This window comes from Dermacentor albipictus, chromosome 6 (assembly GCF_038994185.2).
Source record: "Dermacentor albipictus isolate Rhodes 1998 colony chromosome 6, USDA_Dalb.pri_finalv2, whole genome shotgun sequence".
NCBI classification, from domain to species: domain Eukaryota; kingdom Metazoa; phylum Arthropoda; class Arachnida; order Ixodida; family Ixodidae; genus Dermacentor; species Dermacentor albipictus.
Window position 1 is genome coordinate 97628652 of NC_091826.1, and position 20788 is coordinate 97649439.

The 20788-nt window shown below is 50.1% G+C and overlaps 1 protein-coding gene across 4 annotated transcripts in view; it reads right to left on the reverse strand.

The window, feature by feature from the left end:
* The window catches only part of LOC139061298 (calcium-activated chloride channel regulator 1-like), a 240171-nt gene that overhangs the window by 83926 nt on the left and 135457 nt on the right, over nucleotides 1–20788 (reverse strand). For all 4 annotated transcript variants that reach the window (XM_070541071.1, XM_070541069.1, XM_070541070.1 and 1 more), the window contains exon 9: nucleotides 19268–19495. In XM_070541071.1, the coding sequence (XP_070397172.1) occupies nucleotides 19268–19495 (228 nt within the window). The remainder of the gene's footprint in view (nucleotides 1–19267; nucleotides 19496–20788) is intronic.

Consider the following 20788-nt stretch of genomic DNA (forward strand, 5'->3'; position numbering starts at 1 on the left):
TTAGGGCGTCCTTTATTTCGCTTTCAAATTTCTCGGTAGGATTGCTTGGGAGTTCTCTGTAAAATTTAGAGTTTCCCAGTTGACGGAATCCTTCGGCTATGTAAACATTCCGGTCAAATACCACCACTGCACCACCCTTGTCCGCTGGCTTAATGACAATTGTCTGATCATCACGTAGAGTTCGCAGTGCCTGCTCTTCCTCTTTTGAGAGGTTACTGCGGATGGGACGATGCCTCTCGTACTCTTTTATAATGTCTTTTTGAACCGCACAAATATACATGTCCAAGTATTTGTCGCGTGCCTCGCCAGGTGTCCATGATTTGTCGGAGAGTCCAGGTAGCTGGTCAAGACACCCTTCTGTAGTTTTTCGATCATAAAAGTACTCCCGTAGTCGCAAATTTCTCGCGAAGTCATCCAAATCTTGAAACAATTGAAACTCGTTCATCCTTCCTTACGCCGGACAAAAAGTTAGACCTTTCGAAAGGAGATTTAGTTGCGCACTCGACAATGGGCTACTCGACAAGTTTATGACATTTGAGGCGTCGCCCACTGTCTCGTGCTTTTTTCCACTGATTACTTCAGAACAATCGGTCGCCTCGGATTCAGGGTTTTCGCTTTGAGAATCAGCTCTGATGACCGTTGGGATATTGTCACGCTCCGGTTTCTTTCTTTGTTGTTCTTGGATATTGAAATGTTTCCTTCCCTCGTACTTTACCAGTTCCAGCGCTTCCAATTCAGTGAGCTTTGACTGACACAACAGAAGCTGCTCCTCGTTTTTAAGCTGTGATGCTCTACGCACGCTATGTTGTGCCACCAGACGAGTGAGCCCAAGCGAGGCCTCCCGTAGTGTAGCATTCCACTGCTCTCTTTCTTTTTCGTCAAAGGTGTCCATTGCCAGCTTCTGTTTTACTTGGAGACGCTTCGGTGCGACGCCCGAGGCTAAATATTTATTCATATTAGAGGCATGCATCTGAAATCGCACTCGCTTGTCAATTGTCTTACGCAACGTCATGAACTCGCGGGACCAAAAATTGCCGGATCGCGCCGTACCTGAAGTGTTGGCCAGTCAATCTCTGGGCGTTGGCGCTGCGCAGCCGACAGCCTCGGCGTAGGTGGGGCGATCTCCGCGGTGTCCGCTGCCCTCCCGGCAACCGGCGCCCCTGGTCGTGCCTGAGCTCCGGGCACGTGCAGCGTGTTGGTCCGACCCGTCACAGGGGGCAGCCTGGGCATCGCCCGGATGGTATGATGAGCCCCGCCGCGTGGGCCCGGCGTAACCATTCGAGGTGTGTTCACGCCAAGATCCATGCAACCGTCCGCCGCCCCGCAGGAGCACGCACCTCAGGTGACTGGCAATGATGGCCACCCCCTCGAAGCTGGGGTGCACCCCATCAGACGCGAGTACTCTGCCTGGGGGCAGCCACTGGAACTCGTGGTCAAGGTAGATGGCGTTCCTTGTCCGCCGGCAGTGATTTCGCAGCAAGGCATTGAAGTGACATGCCTCCTTGTTGAAGCGCTCGATGTACCGTCTGTTGCGACACGCTCGGCGGCGGTTTGGTGTTCTCGGCAGCACCAAGGTGGCGAACAACTTCTTGATTTCCGGGCGCAGCTTGCGAATTGTGTCCAGCAGCTTTCTATACCGCTGGAAGACCATGCTGCCTGACTGAGAGGTGAGGTCCTTCGTACCCACATGTAGCACCAAGGTGGTCACGGAGCGTGGCACAAAGTCCAAAAGTGACAACGTGTCTTCAATCGATGCACATGACTGCGAGACGAAGGCTGGGGCGTCGTCCTCGTGAGGATCAAAGTGACTGAAAACATACTTGGTCTGTGAATCGTCGATGACGGCACAGTGCGGTATCTTATGCGGGAATTTCCATGAGATCTGTTTCCCTGTAGCAGGTTTGTAGCCATGAGTAGTAGTAGTAGGCAAAGAGGGTTTCTTCAGGCTACCTTTCAAACGTAAAGAACGTGAGTGGTGCTACAAGGTAAACAGAACAAGTATTTAATTTCGACAGTTTCGATTGGTGGACCGATCTTCGTCAGGGTTTACGAAAAAATGGCAGTTCGGCCGTAGTAGGGAAGAGACCAGACCGGGTACCCGGTCGTTCTTACATACATCAAACCGAGAGGAACAGTTGTGACAGTGATTGATTTTCGGCGCCTTGGCAGATTTACAGCGGCCTTTGGCAGCTATGCAGGGCAAGAGGAAGGCGGAGTCACATGTATGTAGAGCAAGGAGGTAAGTGAGGGAAAAAAAAAGAAGAAAAAAGGAAAAACAAAGAAAGAAAACGGAAAGAAAAAGAAAAAAAGTACACAGGAGGAGGGAGACGAAAGACGGAGAGGGAGGGGGGCGGGAAGTAGCGGCAGCTAGGTTCCCGTGCGCCCGAGGCAAGGAGGGAGAAAGCGATCGCTCCGCAGCTCCAGTGCGTGGGCTGCCGTTGTAGCGGGAGCGGGTGGCGGGGGGCACAATAGAGAAGGGGCCCAGAAGGAAGACAGAAGAGCGGCAACTTGTAGAAAGAAACACAGTGTCACAGTACAAATATACAAGGCACGGCCCGTTCCGGCAGCTTTGTGGTACAGCTACGGTGCGAAAAATAAGAAAAAAAGAAAAAAATAGTTCCAAAAAAGAATATATGCATGGGATTCGCAAAGCAAGTGCGCCCATGGGCTTAGATTTACGGAGTCGAGTTAAATAGCCTCCTTGTGGTCCAGTTTTTGAACGTTTAACAGACAACCGACATCAAGTCAGCACGTGCGTATTTCAGGAAGGGCAATAGGTCACTCCGAATGACCACTTCAGTGGCAGGGTCCAGGGAACTGAATTTATTGGTTTTCCGCTCGCCCCCTTGAGGCGCATGCGGAGGGGTGAGCAAGCAGTGAATAGCCAGCGTCTCAATATTAGAGTACATAGAATGTATTCGCGTTTCCCACGCACTTTCACGGCATATCCCGGAGGCACGTCATCCGCCCCGGACTCTCATTAATTCCTTTAGTGTACGTTCCAAATTTATGGATGAAAAAAGATTCTCTCTGCTCGCGTGCACGGGTGTGTTGGAAACCAGATTGCAAGAGCACAACGCTCACGCGTTCAAAGGAGTGATCTGGCAGCCGAACGTGCCTGGAGAAGGGTAAATTGGGGAGACTTTTCACATGCGCGCGGTGATTGTTGAACCGCAGGCGGAAAGGGGTCTCTGTTTGGCCGATATATTCCTGCTTACACACCTCGCATCGAATTTTGTACACGACGTTACTGGAATCACAGTCAAGATTTTCGGTAATTTTATATACGAAGGGCGAGTTCGATGCTTCAGCCGTGTCTGCTGTTGTCATGTGACGGCATACCTTGCAACGAGGTTTCCCACACGGTCGACAGCCCTTGGGTGTGTTTGACTTCTGTGTCCTCGCCCTGACTAACAAATCCTTTAAATTTTTGTTTCTTCTATACACAACCCGAGGCGGCTGCTTGAAGATAGTAGCGAGTCGGATGCTCTGTTTCATGATATTAAAATGGCGGGTGAGAATGGCATTGACCCGCGGAGCACCGGTGGTGTATGTGAAGACCAAGTTTGAATCTGATTGTGTATTAGTATTGCTAACCTTTTCTCCCACTCCCTCCTCCTGTGTGCTTTTTTCTTTTTCTTTCCGTTTTCTTTCTTTTTTTTCTTTTTTCTTCTTCTTTTTTTCCCTCACTTACCTCCTTGCTCTACATACATGTGACTCCGCCTTCCTCTTGCCCTGCATAGCTGCCAAAGGCCCCTGTAAATCTGCCAAGGCGCCGAAAATCAATCACTGTCACAACTGTTCCTCTCGGTTTGATGTATGTAAGAACGACCGGGTACCCGGTCTGGTCTCTTCCCTACTACGGCCGAACTGCCATTTTTTCGTAAACCCTGACGAAGATCGGTCCACCAATCGAAACTGTCGAAATTAAATACTTGTTCTGTTTACCTTGTAGCACCACTCAAGTTCTTTACGTTTGAAAGGTAGCCTGAAGAAACCCTCTTTGCCTACTACCACTACTCATGGCTACTAAACCTGCTACAGGGAAACAGATCTCATGGAAATTCCCGCATAAGATACCGCACTGTGCCGTCATCGGCGATTCACAGACCAAGTATGTTTTCAGTCACTTTGATCCACACGAGGACGACGCCCCAGCCTTCGTCTCGCAGTCATGTGCATCGATTGAAAACACGTTGTCACTTTTGGACTTTGTGCCACGCTCCGTGACCACCTTGGTGCTACATGTGGGTACGAACGACCTCACCTCTCAGTCAGGCAGCATGGTCTTCCAGCGGTATAGAAAGCTGGTGGACACAATTCGCAAGCTGCGCCCGGAAATCAAGAAGTTGTTCGCCACCTTGGTGCTGCCGAGAACACCAAACCGCCGCCGAGCGTGTCGCAACAGACGGTACATCGAGCGCTTCAACAAGGAGGCATGTCACTTCAATGCCTTGCTGCGAAATCACTGCTGGCGGACAAGGAACGCCATCTACCTTGACCACGAGTTCCAGTGGCTGCCCCCAGGCAGAGTACTCGCGTCTGATGGGGTGCACCCCAGCTTCGAGGGGGTGGCCATCATTGCCAGTCACCTGAGGTGCGTGCTCCTGCGGGGCGGCGGACGGTTGCATGGATCTTGGCGTGATCACACCTCGAATGGTTACGCCGGGCCCACGCGGCGGGGCTCATCATACCATCCGGGCGATGCCCAGGCTGCCCCCTGTGACGGGTCGGACCAACACGCTGCACGTGCCCGGAGCTCAGGCACGACCAGGGGCGCCGGTTGCCGGGAGGGCAGCGGACACCGCGGAGATCGCCCCACCTACGCCGAGGCTGTCGGCTGCGCAGCGCCAACGCCCAGAGATTGACTGGCCAACACTTCAGGTACGGCGCGATCCGGCACTTTTTGGTCCCGCGAGTTCATGACGTTGCGTAAGACAATTGACAAGCGAGTGCGATTTGAGATGCATGCCTCTAATATGAATAAATATTTAGCCTCGGGCGTCGCACCGAAGGGTCTCCAAGTAAAACAGAAGCTGGCAATGGACACCTTTGACGAAAAAGAAAGAGAGCAGTGGAATACTACACTACGGGAGGCCTCGCTTGGGCTCACTCGTCTGGTGGCACAACATAGCGTGCGTAGAGCATCACAGCTTAAAAACAAAGAGCAGCTTCTGTTGTGTCAGTCAAAGCTCACTGAATTGGAAGCGCTGGAACTGGTAAAGTACGAGGGAAGGAAAAATTTCAATATCCAAGAACAACAAAGAAAGAAACGGGAGCGTGACAATATCCCAACGGTCATCAGAGCTGATTCTCAAAGCGAAAACCCTGAATCCGAGGCGACCGATTGTTCTGAAGTAATCAGTGGAAAAAAGCACGAGACAGTGGGCGACGCCTCAAATGTCATAAACTTGTCGAGTAGCCCATTGTCGAGTGCGCAACTAAATCTCCTTTCGAAAGGTCTAACTCTTTGTCCGGCGTCAGGAAGGATGAACGAGTTTCAATTGTTTCAAGATTTGGATGACTTCGCGAGAAATTTGCGACTACGGGAGTACTTTTATGATCGAAAAACTACAGAAGGGTGTCTTGACCAGCTATCTGGACTCTCCGACAAATCATGGACACCTGGCGAGGCACGCGACAAATACTTGGACATGTATATTTGTGCGGTTCAAAAAGACATTATAAAAGAGTACGAGAGGCATCGTCCCATCCGCAGTAACCTCTCAAAAGAGGAAGAGCAGGCACTGCGAACTCTACGTGATGATCAGACAATTGTCATTAAGCCAGCGGACAAGGGTGGTGCAGTGGTGGTATTTGACCGGAATGTTTACATAGCCGAAGGATTCCGTCAACTGGGAAACTCTAAATTTTACAGAGAACTCCCAAGCAATCCTACCGAGAAATTTGAAAGCGGAATAAATGACGCCCTAACCACTCTGCGCAAGGCAGTGCAAATAACCGATAAGACGCTCAAAGCATTGATACCAAGAAACTCTGGCCCCGGCCGTTTCTACCTACTACCCAAAATCCACAAAATAAACAATCCCGGCCGGCCTATCGTTTCCAGTAATGGAACAGTGACTGAGAAAATATCCAGCTTTATTGACAGTCTCATTAAGGACATCCCATCTTCATTTCCCTCGTACATTAAAGACACAAATCATTTCCTTCGGGAGGTATCAAACCTGACGGTACCGGCGGGGGGTTACTTGGTCACTATGGATGTCGCATCTTTGTACAGCAACATACCTCACGCCGAGGGCATAGCATCCGCAGTTTCAGCTTACGCTGACTCCAGCCAACCTAGGCAATTAGATAAAGACACAGTTGAGACTCTTTTAAATCTAGTACTGAAATATAATCACTTTGAGTTCGAGGACAAGCATTATTTGCAAATCAGTGGAACCGCCATGGGAACGAAGATGGCGCCAAATTATGCAAATATCTTTATGGCATCTTTAGAAATACCGTTCCTCGCAAACTCGGCCGTAAAACCAATATTTTATAAGCGATTCCTGGATGACATTTTCTTTGTGTGGGCCGACAATGAACAAAGTCTCTTAAACTTCATTTCCAATTTCAATTCTCTGCACCCGTCAATCTGCTTTAAGCACAACTTCTCCCAAAATAGTATTCACTTCCTCGACGTCACTCTGTCACTGAGTGGTGGTCGCATTTCCACGTCCCTATACAAAAAGCCGACAGATCGTCAGCAATATCTGCATTTTTATAGTAGCCACCCCCATCACTGCAAAACAGGCATTCCCTACTCCCAGGCCCACAGATACACAAGAGTCTGTTCCGAATCTGCGCAATTTGAGCGACACGCGGAGGAACTGAAATCTGCTCTCATACGCCAAAAATATCCTCCGAAAATAGTAGACGATGACATTGAACGCGCCCGCAGCTTAGATAGAGCACAGATAATGGGAGAAAAGGTTAGCAATACTAATACACAATCAGATTCAAACTTGGTGCTCACATACACCACCGGTGCTCCGCGGGTCAATGCCATTCTCACCCGCCATTTTAATATCATGAAACAGAGCATCCGACTCGCTACTATCTTCAAGCAGCCGCCTCGGGTTGTGTATAGAAGAAACAAAAATTTAAAGGATTTGTTAGTCAGGGCGAGGACACAGAAGTCAAACACACCCAAGGGCTGTCGACCGTGTGGGAAACCTCGTTGCAAGGTATGCCGTCACATGGCAACAGCAGACACGGCTGAAGCATCGAACTCGCCCTTCGTATATAAAGTTACCGAAAATCTTGACTGTGATTCCAGTAACGTCGTGTACAAAATTCGATGCGAGGTGTGTAAGCAGGAATATATCGGCCAAACAGAGACCCCTTTCCGCCTGCGGTTTAACAATCACCGCGCGCATGTGAAAAGTCTCCCCAATTTACCCTTCTCCAGGCACGTTCGGCTGCCAGATCACTCCTTTGAACGCGTGAGCGTTGTGCTCTTGCAATCTGGTTTCCAACACACCCGTGCACGCGAGCAGAGAGAATCTGTTTTCATCCATAAATTTGGAACGTACACTAAAGGAATTAATGAGAGTCCGGGGCGGATGACGTGCCTCCGGGATATGCCGTGAAAGTGCGTGGGAAACGCGAATACATTCTATGTACTCTAATATTGAGACGCTGGCTATTCACTGCTTGCTCACCCCTCCGCATGCGCCTCAAGGGGGCGAGCGGAAAACCAATAAATTCAGTTCCCTGGACCCTGCCACTGAAGTGGTCATTCGGAGTGACCTATTGCCCTTCCTGAAATACGCACGTGCTGACTTGATGTCGGTTGTCTGTTAAACGTTCAAAAACTGGACCACAAGGAGGCTATTTAACTCGACTCCGTAAATCTAAGCCCATGGGCGCACTTGCTTTGCGAATCCCATGCATATATTCTTTTTTGGAACTATTTTTTTCTTTTTTTCTTATTTTTCGCACCGTAGCTGTACCACAAAGCTGCCGGAACGGGCCGTGCCTTGTATATTTGTACTGTGACACTGTGTTTCTTTCTACAAGTTGCCGCTCTTCTGTCTTCCTTCTGGGCCCCTTCTCTATTGTGCCCCCCGCCACCCGCTCCCGCTACAACGGCAGCCCACGCACTGGAGCTGCGGAGCGACCGCTTTCTCCCTCCTTGCCTCGGGTGCACGGGAACCTAGCTGCCGCTATTTCCCGCCCCCCCTCCCTCTCCGTCTTACGTCTCCCTCCTCCTGTGTGCTTTCTTCTTTTTCTTTCCGTTTTCTTTCGTTTTTTTTTCCTTTTTTCTTCTTTTTTTTTCCCTCACTTACCTCCTTGCTCTACATACATGTGACTCCGCCTTCCTCTTGCCGTGCATAGCTGCCAAAGGCCGCTGTAAATCTGCCAAGGCGCCGAAAATCAATCACTGTCACAACTGTTCCTCTCGGTTTGATGTATGTAAGAACGACCGGGTACCCGGTCTGGTGTCTTCCCTACTATTTTTTGTAAACCCTGACGAAGATCGGTCCACCGATCGAAACTGGCGAAATTAAATACTTGTTCTGTTTACCTTGTAGCACCACTCAAGTTCTATATATAAATATATATATATATATATATATATATATATATATATATATATATATATATATATATATATATATATATATATATATTGTTGCGTGTGAAGGAGACCGTTTGTAACCCTTATAGATGCAGGGGACTGTTAACTTTAAGTCGCGAAGGTGAGCGCAAGAGCGGTCACCTGGTTTATCAACTGAGCGTCGTCCTCTTCTTCCTTCCTCTACTCGGGCCCGCAAGCACGTTCACTGGTCTTCGTTTTCTTCATGCGTAACATTCCTCTCGTCGCAGACGAAGCCCGCCGGGCGAGTTAATCCATGTGTCTTGACGTGAACAATTTCAAGAGGGCGACATGGACCACTTGTGTCTTGGCAGCTCTTCTACCACTCGCCGTGAGGCGAGCTATGTTATACGTGACTTCCGTGAGTCTGTTAATAAGCACAAACGGTCCATCGTAGGTGGCCAAAAGTTTTTGGCATAACCCGCGTTTCCGTACTGGAGTCCACAGCCAGACTAAATCACCAGGGCGATAGGCTACCGGACGGTGGCGAATGTCGTAGCGTGCTTTTGATCTGTCCTGCGATGCCAAAGTGCGCAAACGAGCAATACGACGAGCTTCTTCGGCGAGGCAGAGAGTCTCGACGACAGTGGGATTTTCGTGACAGCAGAAGGGGAAAACAGTGTCGATTGTGTACCGGGGTGGCCGTGCGTACAGCAGGAAGAAAGGGCTATAGCCGGTGGTCTCGTGCTTGGCGGTGTTGAACGCGTACGTGATAAAAGGCAGTACGTCATCCCAGTTCTTGTGGTCGGATGAAACGTACATAGATAGCATGTTTACAATTGTTCGGTTAGTGTGCTCCGTAAGCCCATTCGTTTGTGGAATGTATGGTGTCGAGTGACGCAAGTGGGAACCACACATACGAAGCAGCTCCTCTACGACGTCTGCTGTGAATTGTCGTCCACGGTCGCTGATGATCACGCGAGGCGGACCTTGTCGCGCGATCACATATTGCAGCAGGAATGTTGAAACGTCAGTGGCAGTTGCGGAGGGCAGCTGCCGCCGTCTCGCAGTAGCGTGTGAGGTAGTCGACGCAAACAACTATCCAACGGTTTCCCTTGGCTGATTTTGGAAATGGGCCTACGAAGTCAATGCCCACTTGTTGGAAAGGCGTGCTTGGAGATGGGATCGGCTGCAGAAGACCTGCTGGAGCAGTAGATGGCCGTTTGTGGCGCTGACACTGCATGCAGCTGGCCACATACGTCTCAACAGATTGTCGCATTCCAGGCCCATAAAAGCGTTCCTGAATCCGGTAGAGCGTCCTCGCCGAGCCTAGATGGCCAGACGTAGGGTCGTCGTGCATAGCACTCAGAATCGCTGTGCGAAGGCTCTCCGGCACCACTAGGAGAAAACGTGCGCCAGTGCAGGAAAAGTTCTTCTTATAGAGGAGTCCATCACGTACACAGAAATGGTTTGCTGTCGTCGAGGCGGTCGTAGCGGTGAAGAGCGGTGTTAATTTACCGTCTTTTCGCTGTTCGGTTTTGAAGCAGTCGACGTCTGGAAAACGCGGCGACAAAGAAGCCACGAGGTGATCGAAGTCGTCGGCGTCACAGTCCGTAGTACTAAGTGGCATACGCGAGAGACAGTCCGCATCAGCGTGTCGTCGACCACTCTTATAAGAGACGGTGAAGCTTTATTCTTGCAGTCGGAGCGCCCAGCGCGCAAGGCGGCCACAAGGGTAACGAAGATTCACAAGCCAACACAATGAGTGGTGGTCGGTGACCACTGTAAAGGGGCGTCCATACAGGTAAGAACGAAACCGCTGAACCGCAAATATTACCGCGACGCATTCTTGTTCCGTCACAGTGTAATTCTGCTCGGGCCTATTTAATGAGCGGCTTGCATATGCGATCACGTGTTCGCGGTCACCGTAGCGTTGAACTAGGACGGCACCAATACCTATGCCACTGGTATCTGTATGGAGTTCTGTCGGAGCTGAAGGACTGAAGTGTTGAAGAACCGGTCGTGACGTCAGCAGGAACTTCAACTGATGAAAAGAAGAGTCACACTCCGGAGTCCACTCAAAGGGGGTGTCCTTCCGTAGCAGGCATGTCAGCGGATACGCAACGTCGGCGAATTTAGGAATAAATCAGCGGAAATAGGAACAAAGCCCCAGAAAACTACGGAGCTCCTTGACAGAGCGTGGTGCACTGAACGCTTCAACGGCTGCTGTTTTCTGGGGATCAGGGCGGATGCCATCCTTGTCGACGAGGTGCCCAAGCACAAGGGTTTGGCGGTCTCCGAAGTGGCATTTCTTAGAGTTTAACACTAGACCAGCGTTTCTGATGCAGTTCAGGACAATATCCAGACGCGAGTTGTGTTCGCTGAAGGTGCGGCCAAAGATGACGACGTCGTCGAGGTAGCACATGCAGATGTTCCACTTCAAGCCACGCAATACAGTGTCCATAAATCTCTCGAAAGTTGCCGGAGCGTTGCACAATCCAAATGGCATCACATTAAATTCGAAGAGCCCGTCAGGGGTTACAAAGGCAGTCTTCTCTTTGTCGTAAGGATGCATCGGAATTTGCCAATAGCCGGATCGTAAATCTACTGAGGAAAAGTAAGAGGCTGAATGAAGGCAGTCTATGGCGTCATCAATATGTGGGAGTGGGTACACGTCCTTTTTTGTTACAGCATTCAAACGGCGATAGTCGACGCAAAATCTCCAAGATCCATCGTTTTTTTTTAACAAGAATCACTGGAGCTGCCCACGGACTTGCTGACTCTTGTACGATTCCCTTTTTCATCATTTCGTGCACTTGTTCGTTGATAATCTGGCGCTCTGATGGTGAAATACGATATGGCTTTTGTCTACTCGGATTTGCCGAACCCGTGTTGATGGTATGGCGCGTTCGAGACGCAGGGATCGCAGGTATATTGTCCTTCTGCGCAAAGTCGAATACCGAAACGTGCTTCGAAAGCACACCCACTAACGTTCGGCGTTCACTCGTGTTGAGCGATTTATTTACCATCGACAAAACGGCCGTTTCCGAACTGTGGCCATGAGGTTCTTTCGGCACATCCATAAGTTCAGCCACTGATAAGGACGCGTGTTCCCTGGCGAAGGCTAATTTCATGCCATCTAATTTTATAACGGGCTCCTTAGAACAGTTTACGGTCCATAAGCCAGTCCGTCCACCTTTGATCGACACCACACAATGTGGCACCAACACATTCTTCTTCATACAGTTAAAGTGCATCGGTTCTACGGTAGCTTCGAAGCAGTCGGAATCGGCGCCGCAACAGACAACGGGAACGCAAACGGTAGATGATGCAGGTATGACCGTATCACCACAAACACACAGTGTAGTTTCGCGATCTACAGGGATCTCCAGGAGTCCTGATGGAATTCTACCACTTAAGAATACTTTTCCTGTGCGGCAGTCGACAGTAGCACCACACTCCCGCAAGAAGTCCATGCCGAGAATAACATCATGAGCCGACCGAGGAATAATTACAAACTCTGTCGTAATAACATGGCATCCCAAAAATACGTCAGCACTACACACACCAATAGGTCGCAATGGCTCACCACTCACTCCACAGAACCTTGAATCATCGTCCCATTTAAACAAAACCTTTCGCCCTAACACGTGTTCAAAAGAGACACTCATGACGGAAATTGTTGCGCCTGTGTCCACCAGAGCCATCATAGGGACATTATCTACAAGCACGCGCACTTTGTTTTTCAGCATCAACACAGGAGGTATTTCTGTCAGTAGCACGTCTCCAGCGACCTCACCTCCATCGGCCGCGCTAGCTAGTTTTCCGGTGACGAAGGAACGTGGTGCGATGCCGCGGTGAGGGAGAACGGGGAGCACGACGTTGCGGTGGGGGGGTCAAACTCCTGTCAGTTGCCGGGGAGCGATTCCGGGAGCCGCTGAGCCAATACTCGTCGCCAGAGGATACGTGTGCTGGCCACGGGGCAGCGTGTGACCGTTCGGAGGGCCGAGAAAACTCTGAGGGCTGGCCATACCACGTGGTCATACGCTGGTTGCAAAACCGCGATATATGACCCGGGACGCCACAGGAATAACACACCGGGAGAGGTCGAAACCTTGGTTGTTCGTCGATGAAGCGGATATTATCATTTTCCCGAGTGTAGTGGGTTGGTTCCTGGCGTGTGTCACGATGATACATCGGGCGTCGAGTAGGCGTGCGTTGAGCGCGTTGGTCATAGCGCGGAGTCGGAGGGCGTGTTGTCAGCCTCGGCTGTGGGGCTGCGCTGTACTCTACGGTCGCTGCGGTAACCATCGGTTGCCAAGGGGCCGAATGTGGCGTCATCATAGCCTCACGTGACGTGTACACGCCATGGTGGTCAGCAGTTGTGTGCAACTCCTCGCGGCGGGAAAGTTCCTCGCGGACGATCTGTCGGACGGTGGAAGGAAGGTCGAGGGAAGGACTCGTGTCCACACTGGCAACCGTCGTAACGTTTGCCAATCGACCAAACTTTGGCGCAATCCGACGCATCTTGAGCGTTTCAAAAGTTCTGCAGTGCCGAATGACGTCAGACACAGAACAGAGGCTCTCCTTTCCAATTAGAAAATTGTACACATCCTCAGCCACTCCTTTCAGCAAATGTCCGACTTTATCTTCTTCCGACATGCGAGCACTGACCACCTTGCACAGCTTTAATACTTCTTCGATATATGTTGTGCATGTCTCACCTGGTAGCTGCGCCCGTTGAGACAGTGTCTGTTCCGTACGCTTCTTTTTGGCGACTGAGTCCCCAAAACAAGCCTTTAGCTCGTCAACAAAATGTTCCCATGTCGTAAGCGCGTCCTCGTGGTTCTGGTACCACACGAGGGCGGTATCGGTCAAGGACAACACCACATTGGTGAGCTGAGCGGTTGCATCCCACCCGTTGGATTTGCTCACTCGTTTGTAGTGGACGAGCCACTCGTCAGCATCTTCCTCCGCTTCGCCTCCGAAGGTGGGTGGAACTCAGTAGTATGGCAGTGGACTGCTAGGCGCTGCCCTCGGAGTGGCTCCTTCTTCTGGCATGTCGAAGATGGTCACGGCTGATGGCGGGAGGCCGGCAAGTCGACGGCTTCGACGAAGCTGCGGCAGTGATGGTTCCGTTGTTGTGAGCGGTACCCAGCACCTCCACCACTTTGTTGCGTGCGAAGGAGACCGTTTGTAACCCTTACGGATGAAGGAGACCGTTTACTTTAAGTCGCGAAGGTGAGTGCAAGAGCGGTCAGCTGGTTTATCAACTGAGCATCGTCCCCTTCTCGGGACCGCAAGCACGTTCACTGGTCTTTGTTTACTTCATGCGTAGCAATATATATATATATATATATATATATATATATATATATATATATATATATATATATATATATATATATATATTTATCACCAGCCTCTTTTATGTCCACTGCGATCTCCACTTAATCTGTCCTGCGGGAACCGATTCTCACTAGCACCCACGAATGTCCTAATTTCGTTGCACCACCTAGTTCTATGCTGTCCTCTGCTGCTCGTCCCTTCTCTGACACTCTAATGGACTTATGTTTATCTAATCTGCGTATTTACATGGCATGCACAACGCCACTTTTTTTCTCCTAATGTCAATTGCGATATCGTCTATACCCGTTTGCTCTCTGATCCAAACCACCTTCTTTCTATCTGTTAGAGTTATGCCTAGCATTCTACATTCCATCGCTCTTAGGGCCGTCCTTAACTTGTTCTCAAGCTTCTTTGTCAGTCTCCAAGTATTTGCCTGATATTTCAGCATTGGTAAAATGCACTCACTGTACACCTTTCTTTTCAATGGTAACGGTAAGCTTCCAGTTGGGAGCTGACGATATCTGCCATATGGGGTCCAGCAAATTTTTATTCTTCCGTTAATTTCCTTCTCGTGATCAGGGTTCTCTGTGATGATTTGACTTTGGTAAACGTACTTCTTCACAGACTCTATGGGCAGACTGGCTATCCTGAACTCTTCCCTTGCCTAGTTTTTCATCATTATCTTTGTCTTCTGCTTATTATTCAACCCCACTCTTACGCTCTCTCTGTTAAAGTCCTCAATCATTTTTTGTAACTCGTCTGCAGTGTTGCTGAATAGAAAATGGCATCGGCAAGCCTATGGTTGCTGAGGTATTGGCCATCGATCCTTACTCCTAAGTCTTCCCAGTTTAATAGCTTCAATACTTCTTCCAAGCATGCAGTAAATAGCATTGGATAGACTGTGTTTCCTTGCCTGACCTTTTTATTTGAAGGTATCTTCCTACTTTTCTTATGTAGAATTATTGTGGCTGTGGAATCTTTGTAGATATTTTCCAAAGAACTTGCGTAAGTGGCCTGTACTCCTCGATTACGCAATGCTTCTAAGCATTCTGGTATCTGTACTGAATCCAATGCCTTTTCGTAATCAATGAAAGCGATATATAGACATCGGCTATATATAGCGATTGTACCCTGCTGATTTCTCGATTACCTGATTGACGACCTGGATGTCATCCATTGTCGAGTATCTCTTCCTGAAGCTGACCTGTTCCCTTGGTTGACTAAAGTCCAGTGTGCAACGATCCGCGCGGGTTCGTAAACAAGGGAGGCATCGAGGCACCCTCCGTGTGACAGGCACCCCGCCGCGTGGTGGTGATGTAGGATGGTTGCCCACAGAGCAGCTTTGCTGGTCGGTGTTTATTGGGTGCAGTGACCAATGTTGCCGACCGAGCTTGGCAGGCCACCAAGCCTGAGGGGCCAACGAAGATTATGCCTGAGCAGGCGTCAGATGCTTGTTACACCCCCTTATTGCCGATTTGTTTATCGACAACAAAAAAGGTCCCCGTTCAAAGTACGAGGCTCCGCCTCCGTCCTAGCCAAGTCGATGGAGCCTGCTACACAGGCGAGTAATGGTCCGGTGGCCTCCGCTGTCGAGTACTCCGCCTGGGCACCGGTGTTGACGGGCAAGGTGTGGCAACGCCAGGTCCTGCCTGAGCCATCCTCACCCCATCCGGAGGGTCCGCAGTAGTCGGCATTGTGAGTGGTGCTGGGCTGGCAACCCCGCAACACTGTCAACGCTTGCCCTCTCTGAGTTGGGTGGTGCTCCGCTTGAAGCGACAGGTGTTGCCGCTAGTCCTCCTGCAGGATGGAACTCTGAAGTGGTAGTCGAGGGTGCTGGCGAGGTCCCGAGGCAAGGCCTAACATGGTCGGCGTGTCTCTGCCACGTGGCCACATCTGGCATGCGCATGAGCAGCGATGAGGCGCTGACAGGAGACACCACCTGTCCGGTGGACCAGGGCGGGCCAAGACAAAAGTTCGTGGCAAAGCTGGAGCTCCCAACTCCGGCAAAGGCCCGGGACGGCTCCTTCGGTCAGCAGCCAGCTTCTGCTTCAGCAGATTCAGGAGCACTGTGGATCGGATGTCCGGATACAAGATGCCCAAGGGTGTCTTGACCTTCCCACCCAGCAGGAGCAAACGGGGGGCACGGCCAGTGACATCGTGGGGCGTGCTCCGGTACTGGAACATAATCTAGGCAATCTATGTCCGTTCTTGAGCTTGTTCTTGATGGTTTGTACCACTCCCTCGGCTGAACCGTTTGAAGCAGGGTGGTACGGCGGAACCGTTACCCGGCGGATTCTTTCTTCGTCAGCCAGGCCAGGTACTCTGTGCTGGCGAAAGCAGTACCATTGTCACGACACGACGACGTACGGTAACCCATGGGCGGCGAAGACGTGTCGCAGCGCTGCAATCGTCGCGCCTGGTGATGGAGGGGGGACAAGTAAAACCTCCACCCACTTCGAAAAGGCGTCCACTACTACCAGGAAGTAAGGGCGCTTGAAGGGCCCCCCAACATCCATATGTAGGTGGGACCAGGGCCTCTGTGAGAACGGACAGGGAGTGGTTTCCACATGACCTGAGGCCCGCTGAAGCTCCTGGCAGAAGTAGCAGCTCTGCACAATGTGAATGGTGCCCTGGTCCAGGCCAGGCCACTAAACATGGGACCGGGCCACTATTTTGGTCATTTCCATGCCAGGGTGACCCGTGTGTATCAACTGAACAACTGCAAGACCATTGACCAGAGATTTGTGGGATCATCACCCTCGAACCCCACCGTACCCAGCCCTGCTGCAAGCTCAGCTCAGCGGCCTTGTGGCTATAAGCCTGCTGAACCAATTCCTCCCCACGGGACACCACTTTAACCACCTCAGAACGGACTGGGTCTCGGCTGGTCGCTTGGGATACTGCAGGTCTGTAGTGCACCTCCGGCTACGCGTGCTTAAGCATGAACATGTCAGCAGGTTCCGGAACAGCATCATGCACCTCTGGCAGGGGCAGGCGGCTCAGGGCATCAGCAGGTCCCAGGTCTTTTTTCGGAGAGTAAATAAGCTTGTAACTGTGAGCTGCCAGCCTCAACGCCCAGGCTACCACTTTATGAGATGCCTGCACTGGAGCTGTCTTGTCAGACCCCAGCAGCCCCAACAGCGACTTGTGGTTAGTGACCACCTCGAACTTCCGGCCTCACAGGTACTGATGGACGCGTTCGACACCGAACATCAGGCGCAGGCATGCCTTGTCCACGTGGCTGTATCAGTGCTCGGCAGCATGGCCGACGTGAAGGAAATGACACAGGGCGTTCCCGGCCATACTTGTCCCGGTGGGCGGGGACGGCTCCCACGCCTTACGGCGACCCATCTACGGTTAGAACGACTGGCTTGGCAGGATCGAATTGCACCAGCACCAACACCAGCCTTGGGGATTCGCTCCTTGCTGCGCTGGAAAGCCTTGTCATGCTTCTTCATCCAGACCCATTGCTGACCATCTCGAAGCAGATGGAGTTGCTGTAGATGCTCCATCTGCTCCAGTAGGCTAGTGCTTGGGGAGGAGGCTGGGGTCGTATTTAACGGCATTTAGGGTGGCTTCCTGGTACTCTGGCAGACAAACGCCCAGTAATGAATTGTATATGACCCCTTGGTTAAGTAATGTGGAATGGCTGCCTCCCTGCCACCAAAGCGAACGCTGAGCTGTTCCTGACCCTTCACCTGGGAGAGCTGCCCGGAGTAGCTGCGCAGCATCATGCCCGAAGCCTCGACGGACACGCCGGGGAAAATACCCTTGAAGAGTTTCCCGGCCATGACCAACACGCTGGCCCCTGTGTCCAGCTCCATGGAAATGGGGTGCCCGCAGATTTCGATGGTCAGCATGTATGGTGGTACAGACGGCGGTACAAGGCCTGTATGCCACATGTCGAAAATCGGTGGGTCCTTGGCCACGACGTGAGGCCTGGCCGCGGAGCAACCCGAGCCAGCTTCCGCACGCCTTCCGCACGCCGTCCCAGCGTCACTTGTGGGTTCGCTTGCACAAAATAGGTGCGCCGTCGTAAACTTCGCCATGGGGTTCCCATTATGCTGACTCTTGCCAACCGCTGGCAACAGCAATTCATCCCCACCTGCTCATTTTTGTGGCCATTTTTGACACCAATTCAGTGAACGTTAGAAGACTGCAATGGTACTGCACTTTTTCTTACATAAACAATCGTCACAGTTATCATGTTTTAGTTATAGAATGGGTTTTTTATGACACCGTTATATACACCGTTTTTTCGGAAACATCATGTATTCAGATATTTTTACACATATATACACCCGCGAGCAAAAGTGTACGGCTCACAAGGTCGCCGTAAAGGTTGAATTTCATCGTAATTTACAAGCATAGACAGGAATTAACGAGTCCACAGTAAAGTTCGCAGTACCATGTCTGGACTGCAGTACTCAAATTCAAGTTGTGTTCTCAGTCAGATTAAATAACTTGGTTTTATCACGCTACCCCTGGTCTGTATACTTTTGCTGACGGGTGTACATGCTTCATTCTTATTTTAATAAATAAAGCACAATTCAGGCATATGCCCGCGTTCTATGCTCTCAAAATAAGACTGGTAACGTTATAAATAATAAACATAATCGCTACATTGTAGAAAGTCATGCTACTCCGGGGATACGTTGATTTCAACTTTTGCGCTGCAAAGTGAGATGGCAAGGATGATAAGTTATGGTCGCATGATGACTATATAAAAAAACTAAACTCGCAGTGAAGGAAGAAACAAATACTAACAACACGTAGTGCGCCCTTCGAAACGTAAGATTAGAATTATGAAATCTGTAGTTAATATCTACCCAAATGATGCAGAAAGCAATTACTGTTGCGTATTTTGTAACACAAGACATTGCAATTGGAACACATGCACAACACGTTCCAAGAATAGAACGAGGGGCTGTCCTTCGAATCAGAAGATCTACAAACTGAGGAGATTCGACTGTTGGCATCGGGACCGAATGGTACATAAATAATAGTGCAGAGGTCCTACCTAACTAAACAATTGTTACGAAATTCCGCCTGGTGTAGCCGGGTTTTTCGGACAGCACTTTTCACATAACCATCACGAAATCCAAAGTAACCCAATGAGGCTTTCTCTGTGTGTACTGTAACGTCAGGCTAGCTATTGCACGCGCTGCATAGAGGAAGCACGTGCTTTCTTCTACAGTATTTGGAATTAAAGCGTCTAAGAAACTAATATTAGAAGTTATCGCTAGAAGCGCAAGCGATGTAGAAGCGACCTATAAAACGACACGCGATATACAGAAATGGTTACAGAACACGTTCAAAGTGGACAAAAAATTTTTATAGCCAATGCATGTACGCAAAAATACGCACCTCTAGAGCGCACTGAAGGCCACAGCCAATGCACGTACGGCGATCCGGCGTCAACTTATTGAGAGCTTCCCGAAAGCCTTTTACGGTTCGTTGATTGACTGCCATCATCGGGTGCTGCACTTTTGCGGTGGTGCTGAATGTGACGATGGCGAGCTGTACCATGTTGTCGAGCGAACGCAGAAGGAAGCCGTCAAGCGCCTCTTTTAGTGTTTCTAGTCGCTTATGTTCCTGAAATACAGAAGACATGACATGAAGAAATGATCTAAAATAGGCTGTGCTCTAGAAATGCAGAAGTAATTAATCACTGAGTTCTGTTGGATTTCTTTATTGCAATGCCAAGTTCGAAAACATACGCGAAAGCTGCGACAACCCATGTGGCTTAACGAGATTATCTTAGTTTTGGGTACACAGTAAGAGGAGGGTACAAATCGAGTTCTTAAAATAGCTCCAGTAGAAACAAAATGAGACAAAGAAATCTGACTAATCTTTAGAACGCGATATGTTTTTATGTGAGTAGATGAACAAAAATGTTAAGGCAGACCGAATGCAGGACCACATATACAATTTCCAGTTCACTATATATATTGTTTACAAAAACTGAAATAAATTTCTAAGATTGCTTTCTGCAAGAAGAACACAGCGCTCGATAGTGAACCTCTGATTTTCCTTTGATACCGCGGGCTGCAGTAACCAGTCAGGGTGTCTAGGTCTGGCTGCTCTCTGGAAGTTCTCTCGCCAGGAGGCGACAAAGTGAAATTATGAGCGCTGGCCGCCACATATTTCGGGACTTGACGGATTGCAAGGCTGGCTCTTGAGAACTTTTACCTCGCTCGGCCAACTGGCTACGGTGATAATCGGATTGCGTCACTTCTAGCGTTATGGATCTAACGTTATAACGTACGTACGTATGTACCTAATGCGTGCGTACGTATGATGGTATTTGCGGCGTTTGTGAAAAACGCTAAACACCGTTCTTCTGCTTTTTTTATAGCGATACCGTTGACGTCGTTGCTGAACCTGTTGGGACCTCGGGCCACGAGCTTCGTACTGCGGCTGTGATCTACGCATCGTAAACCACGGTGCATCGACGGAGCTGTCAACTGTGATCGCTACGGACGGTGCTTGCGTCGGCTTCTGGGTCACGTGATACCTGATTCGGTACCCGCTGGCGGCTATCAGCTGTAAGAGGGCCCTGTGGATTGTGACTAGTTGGGATTTGCGGCGTTTGTGAAAAGCGCTGAACATCGTTATTTTGCCTTTTATAGGTGAGTGCAGGTTCATAGCATTGCAAACTGTACCTCAGTGCACGCCGCAAATCCCAAGCCCAGTGCCTGTGATTATATTCGTACAGTATGCGTGTTGACATTGTCACATAACGACCGTGTATAGTTAGCTATAGCCAACGACTACAGTGTAGCTGCTGTGAGAGGCTTCATTTAAAAGCCGCTGCTGGTTTCTTTGCTCCATGGTGCCCGAGAGGGCGACTGAATATTATGTTTTCTGTGGTTCATCTCCTAATCT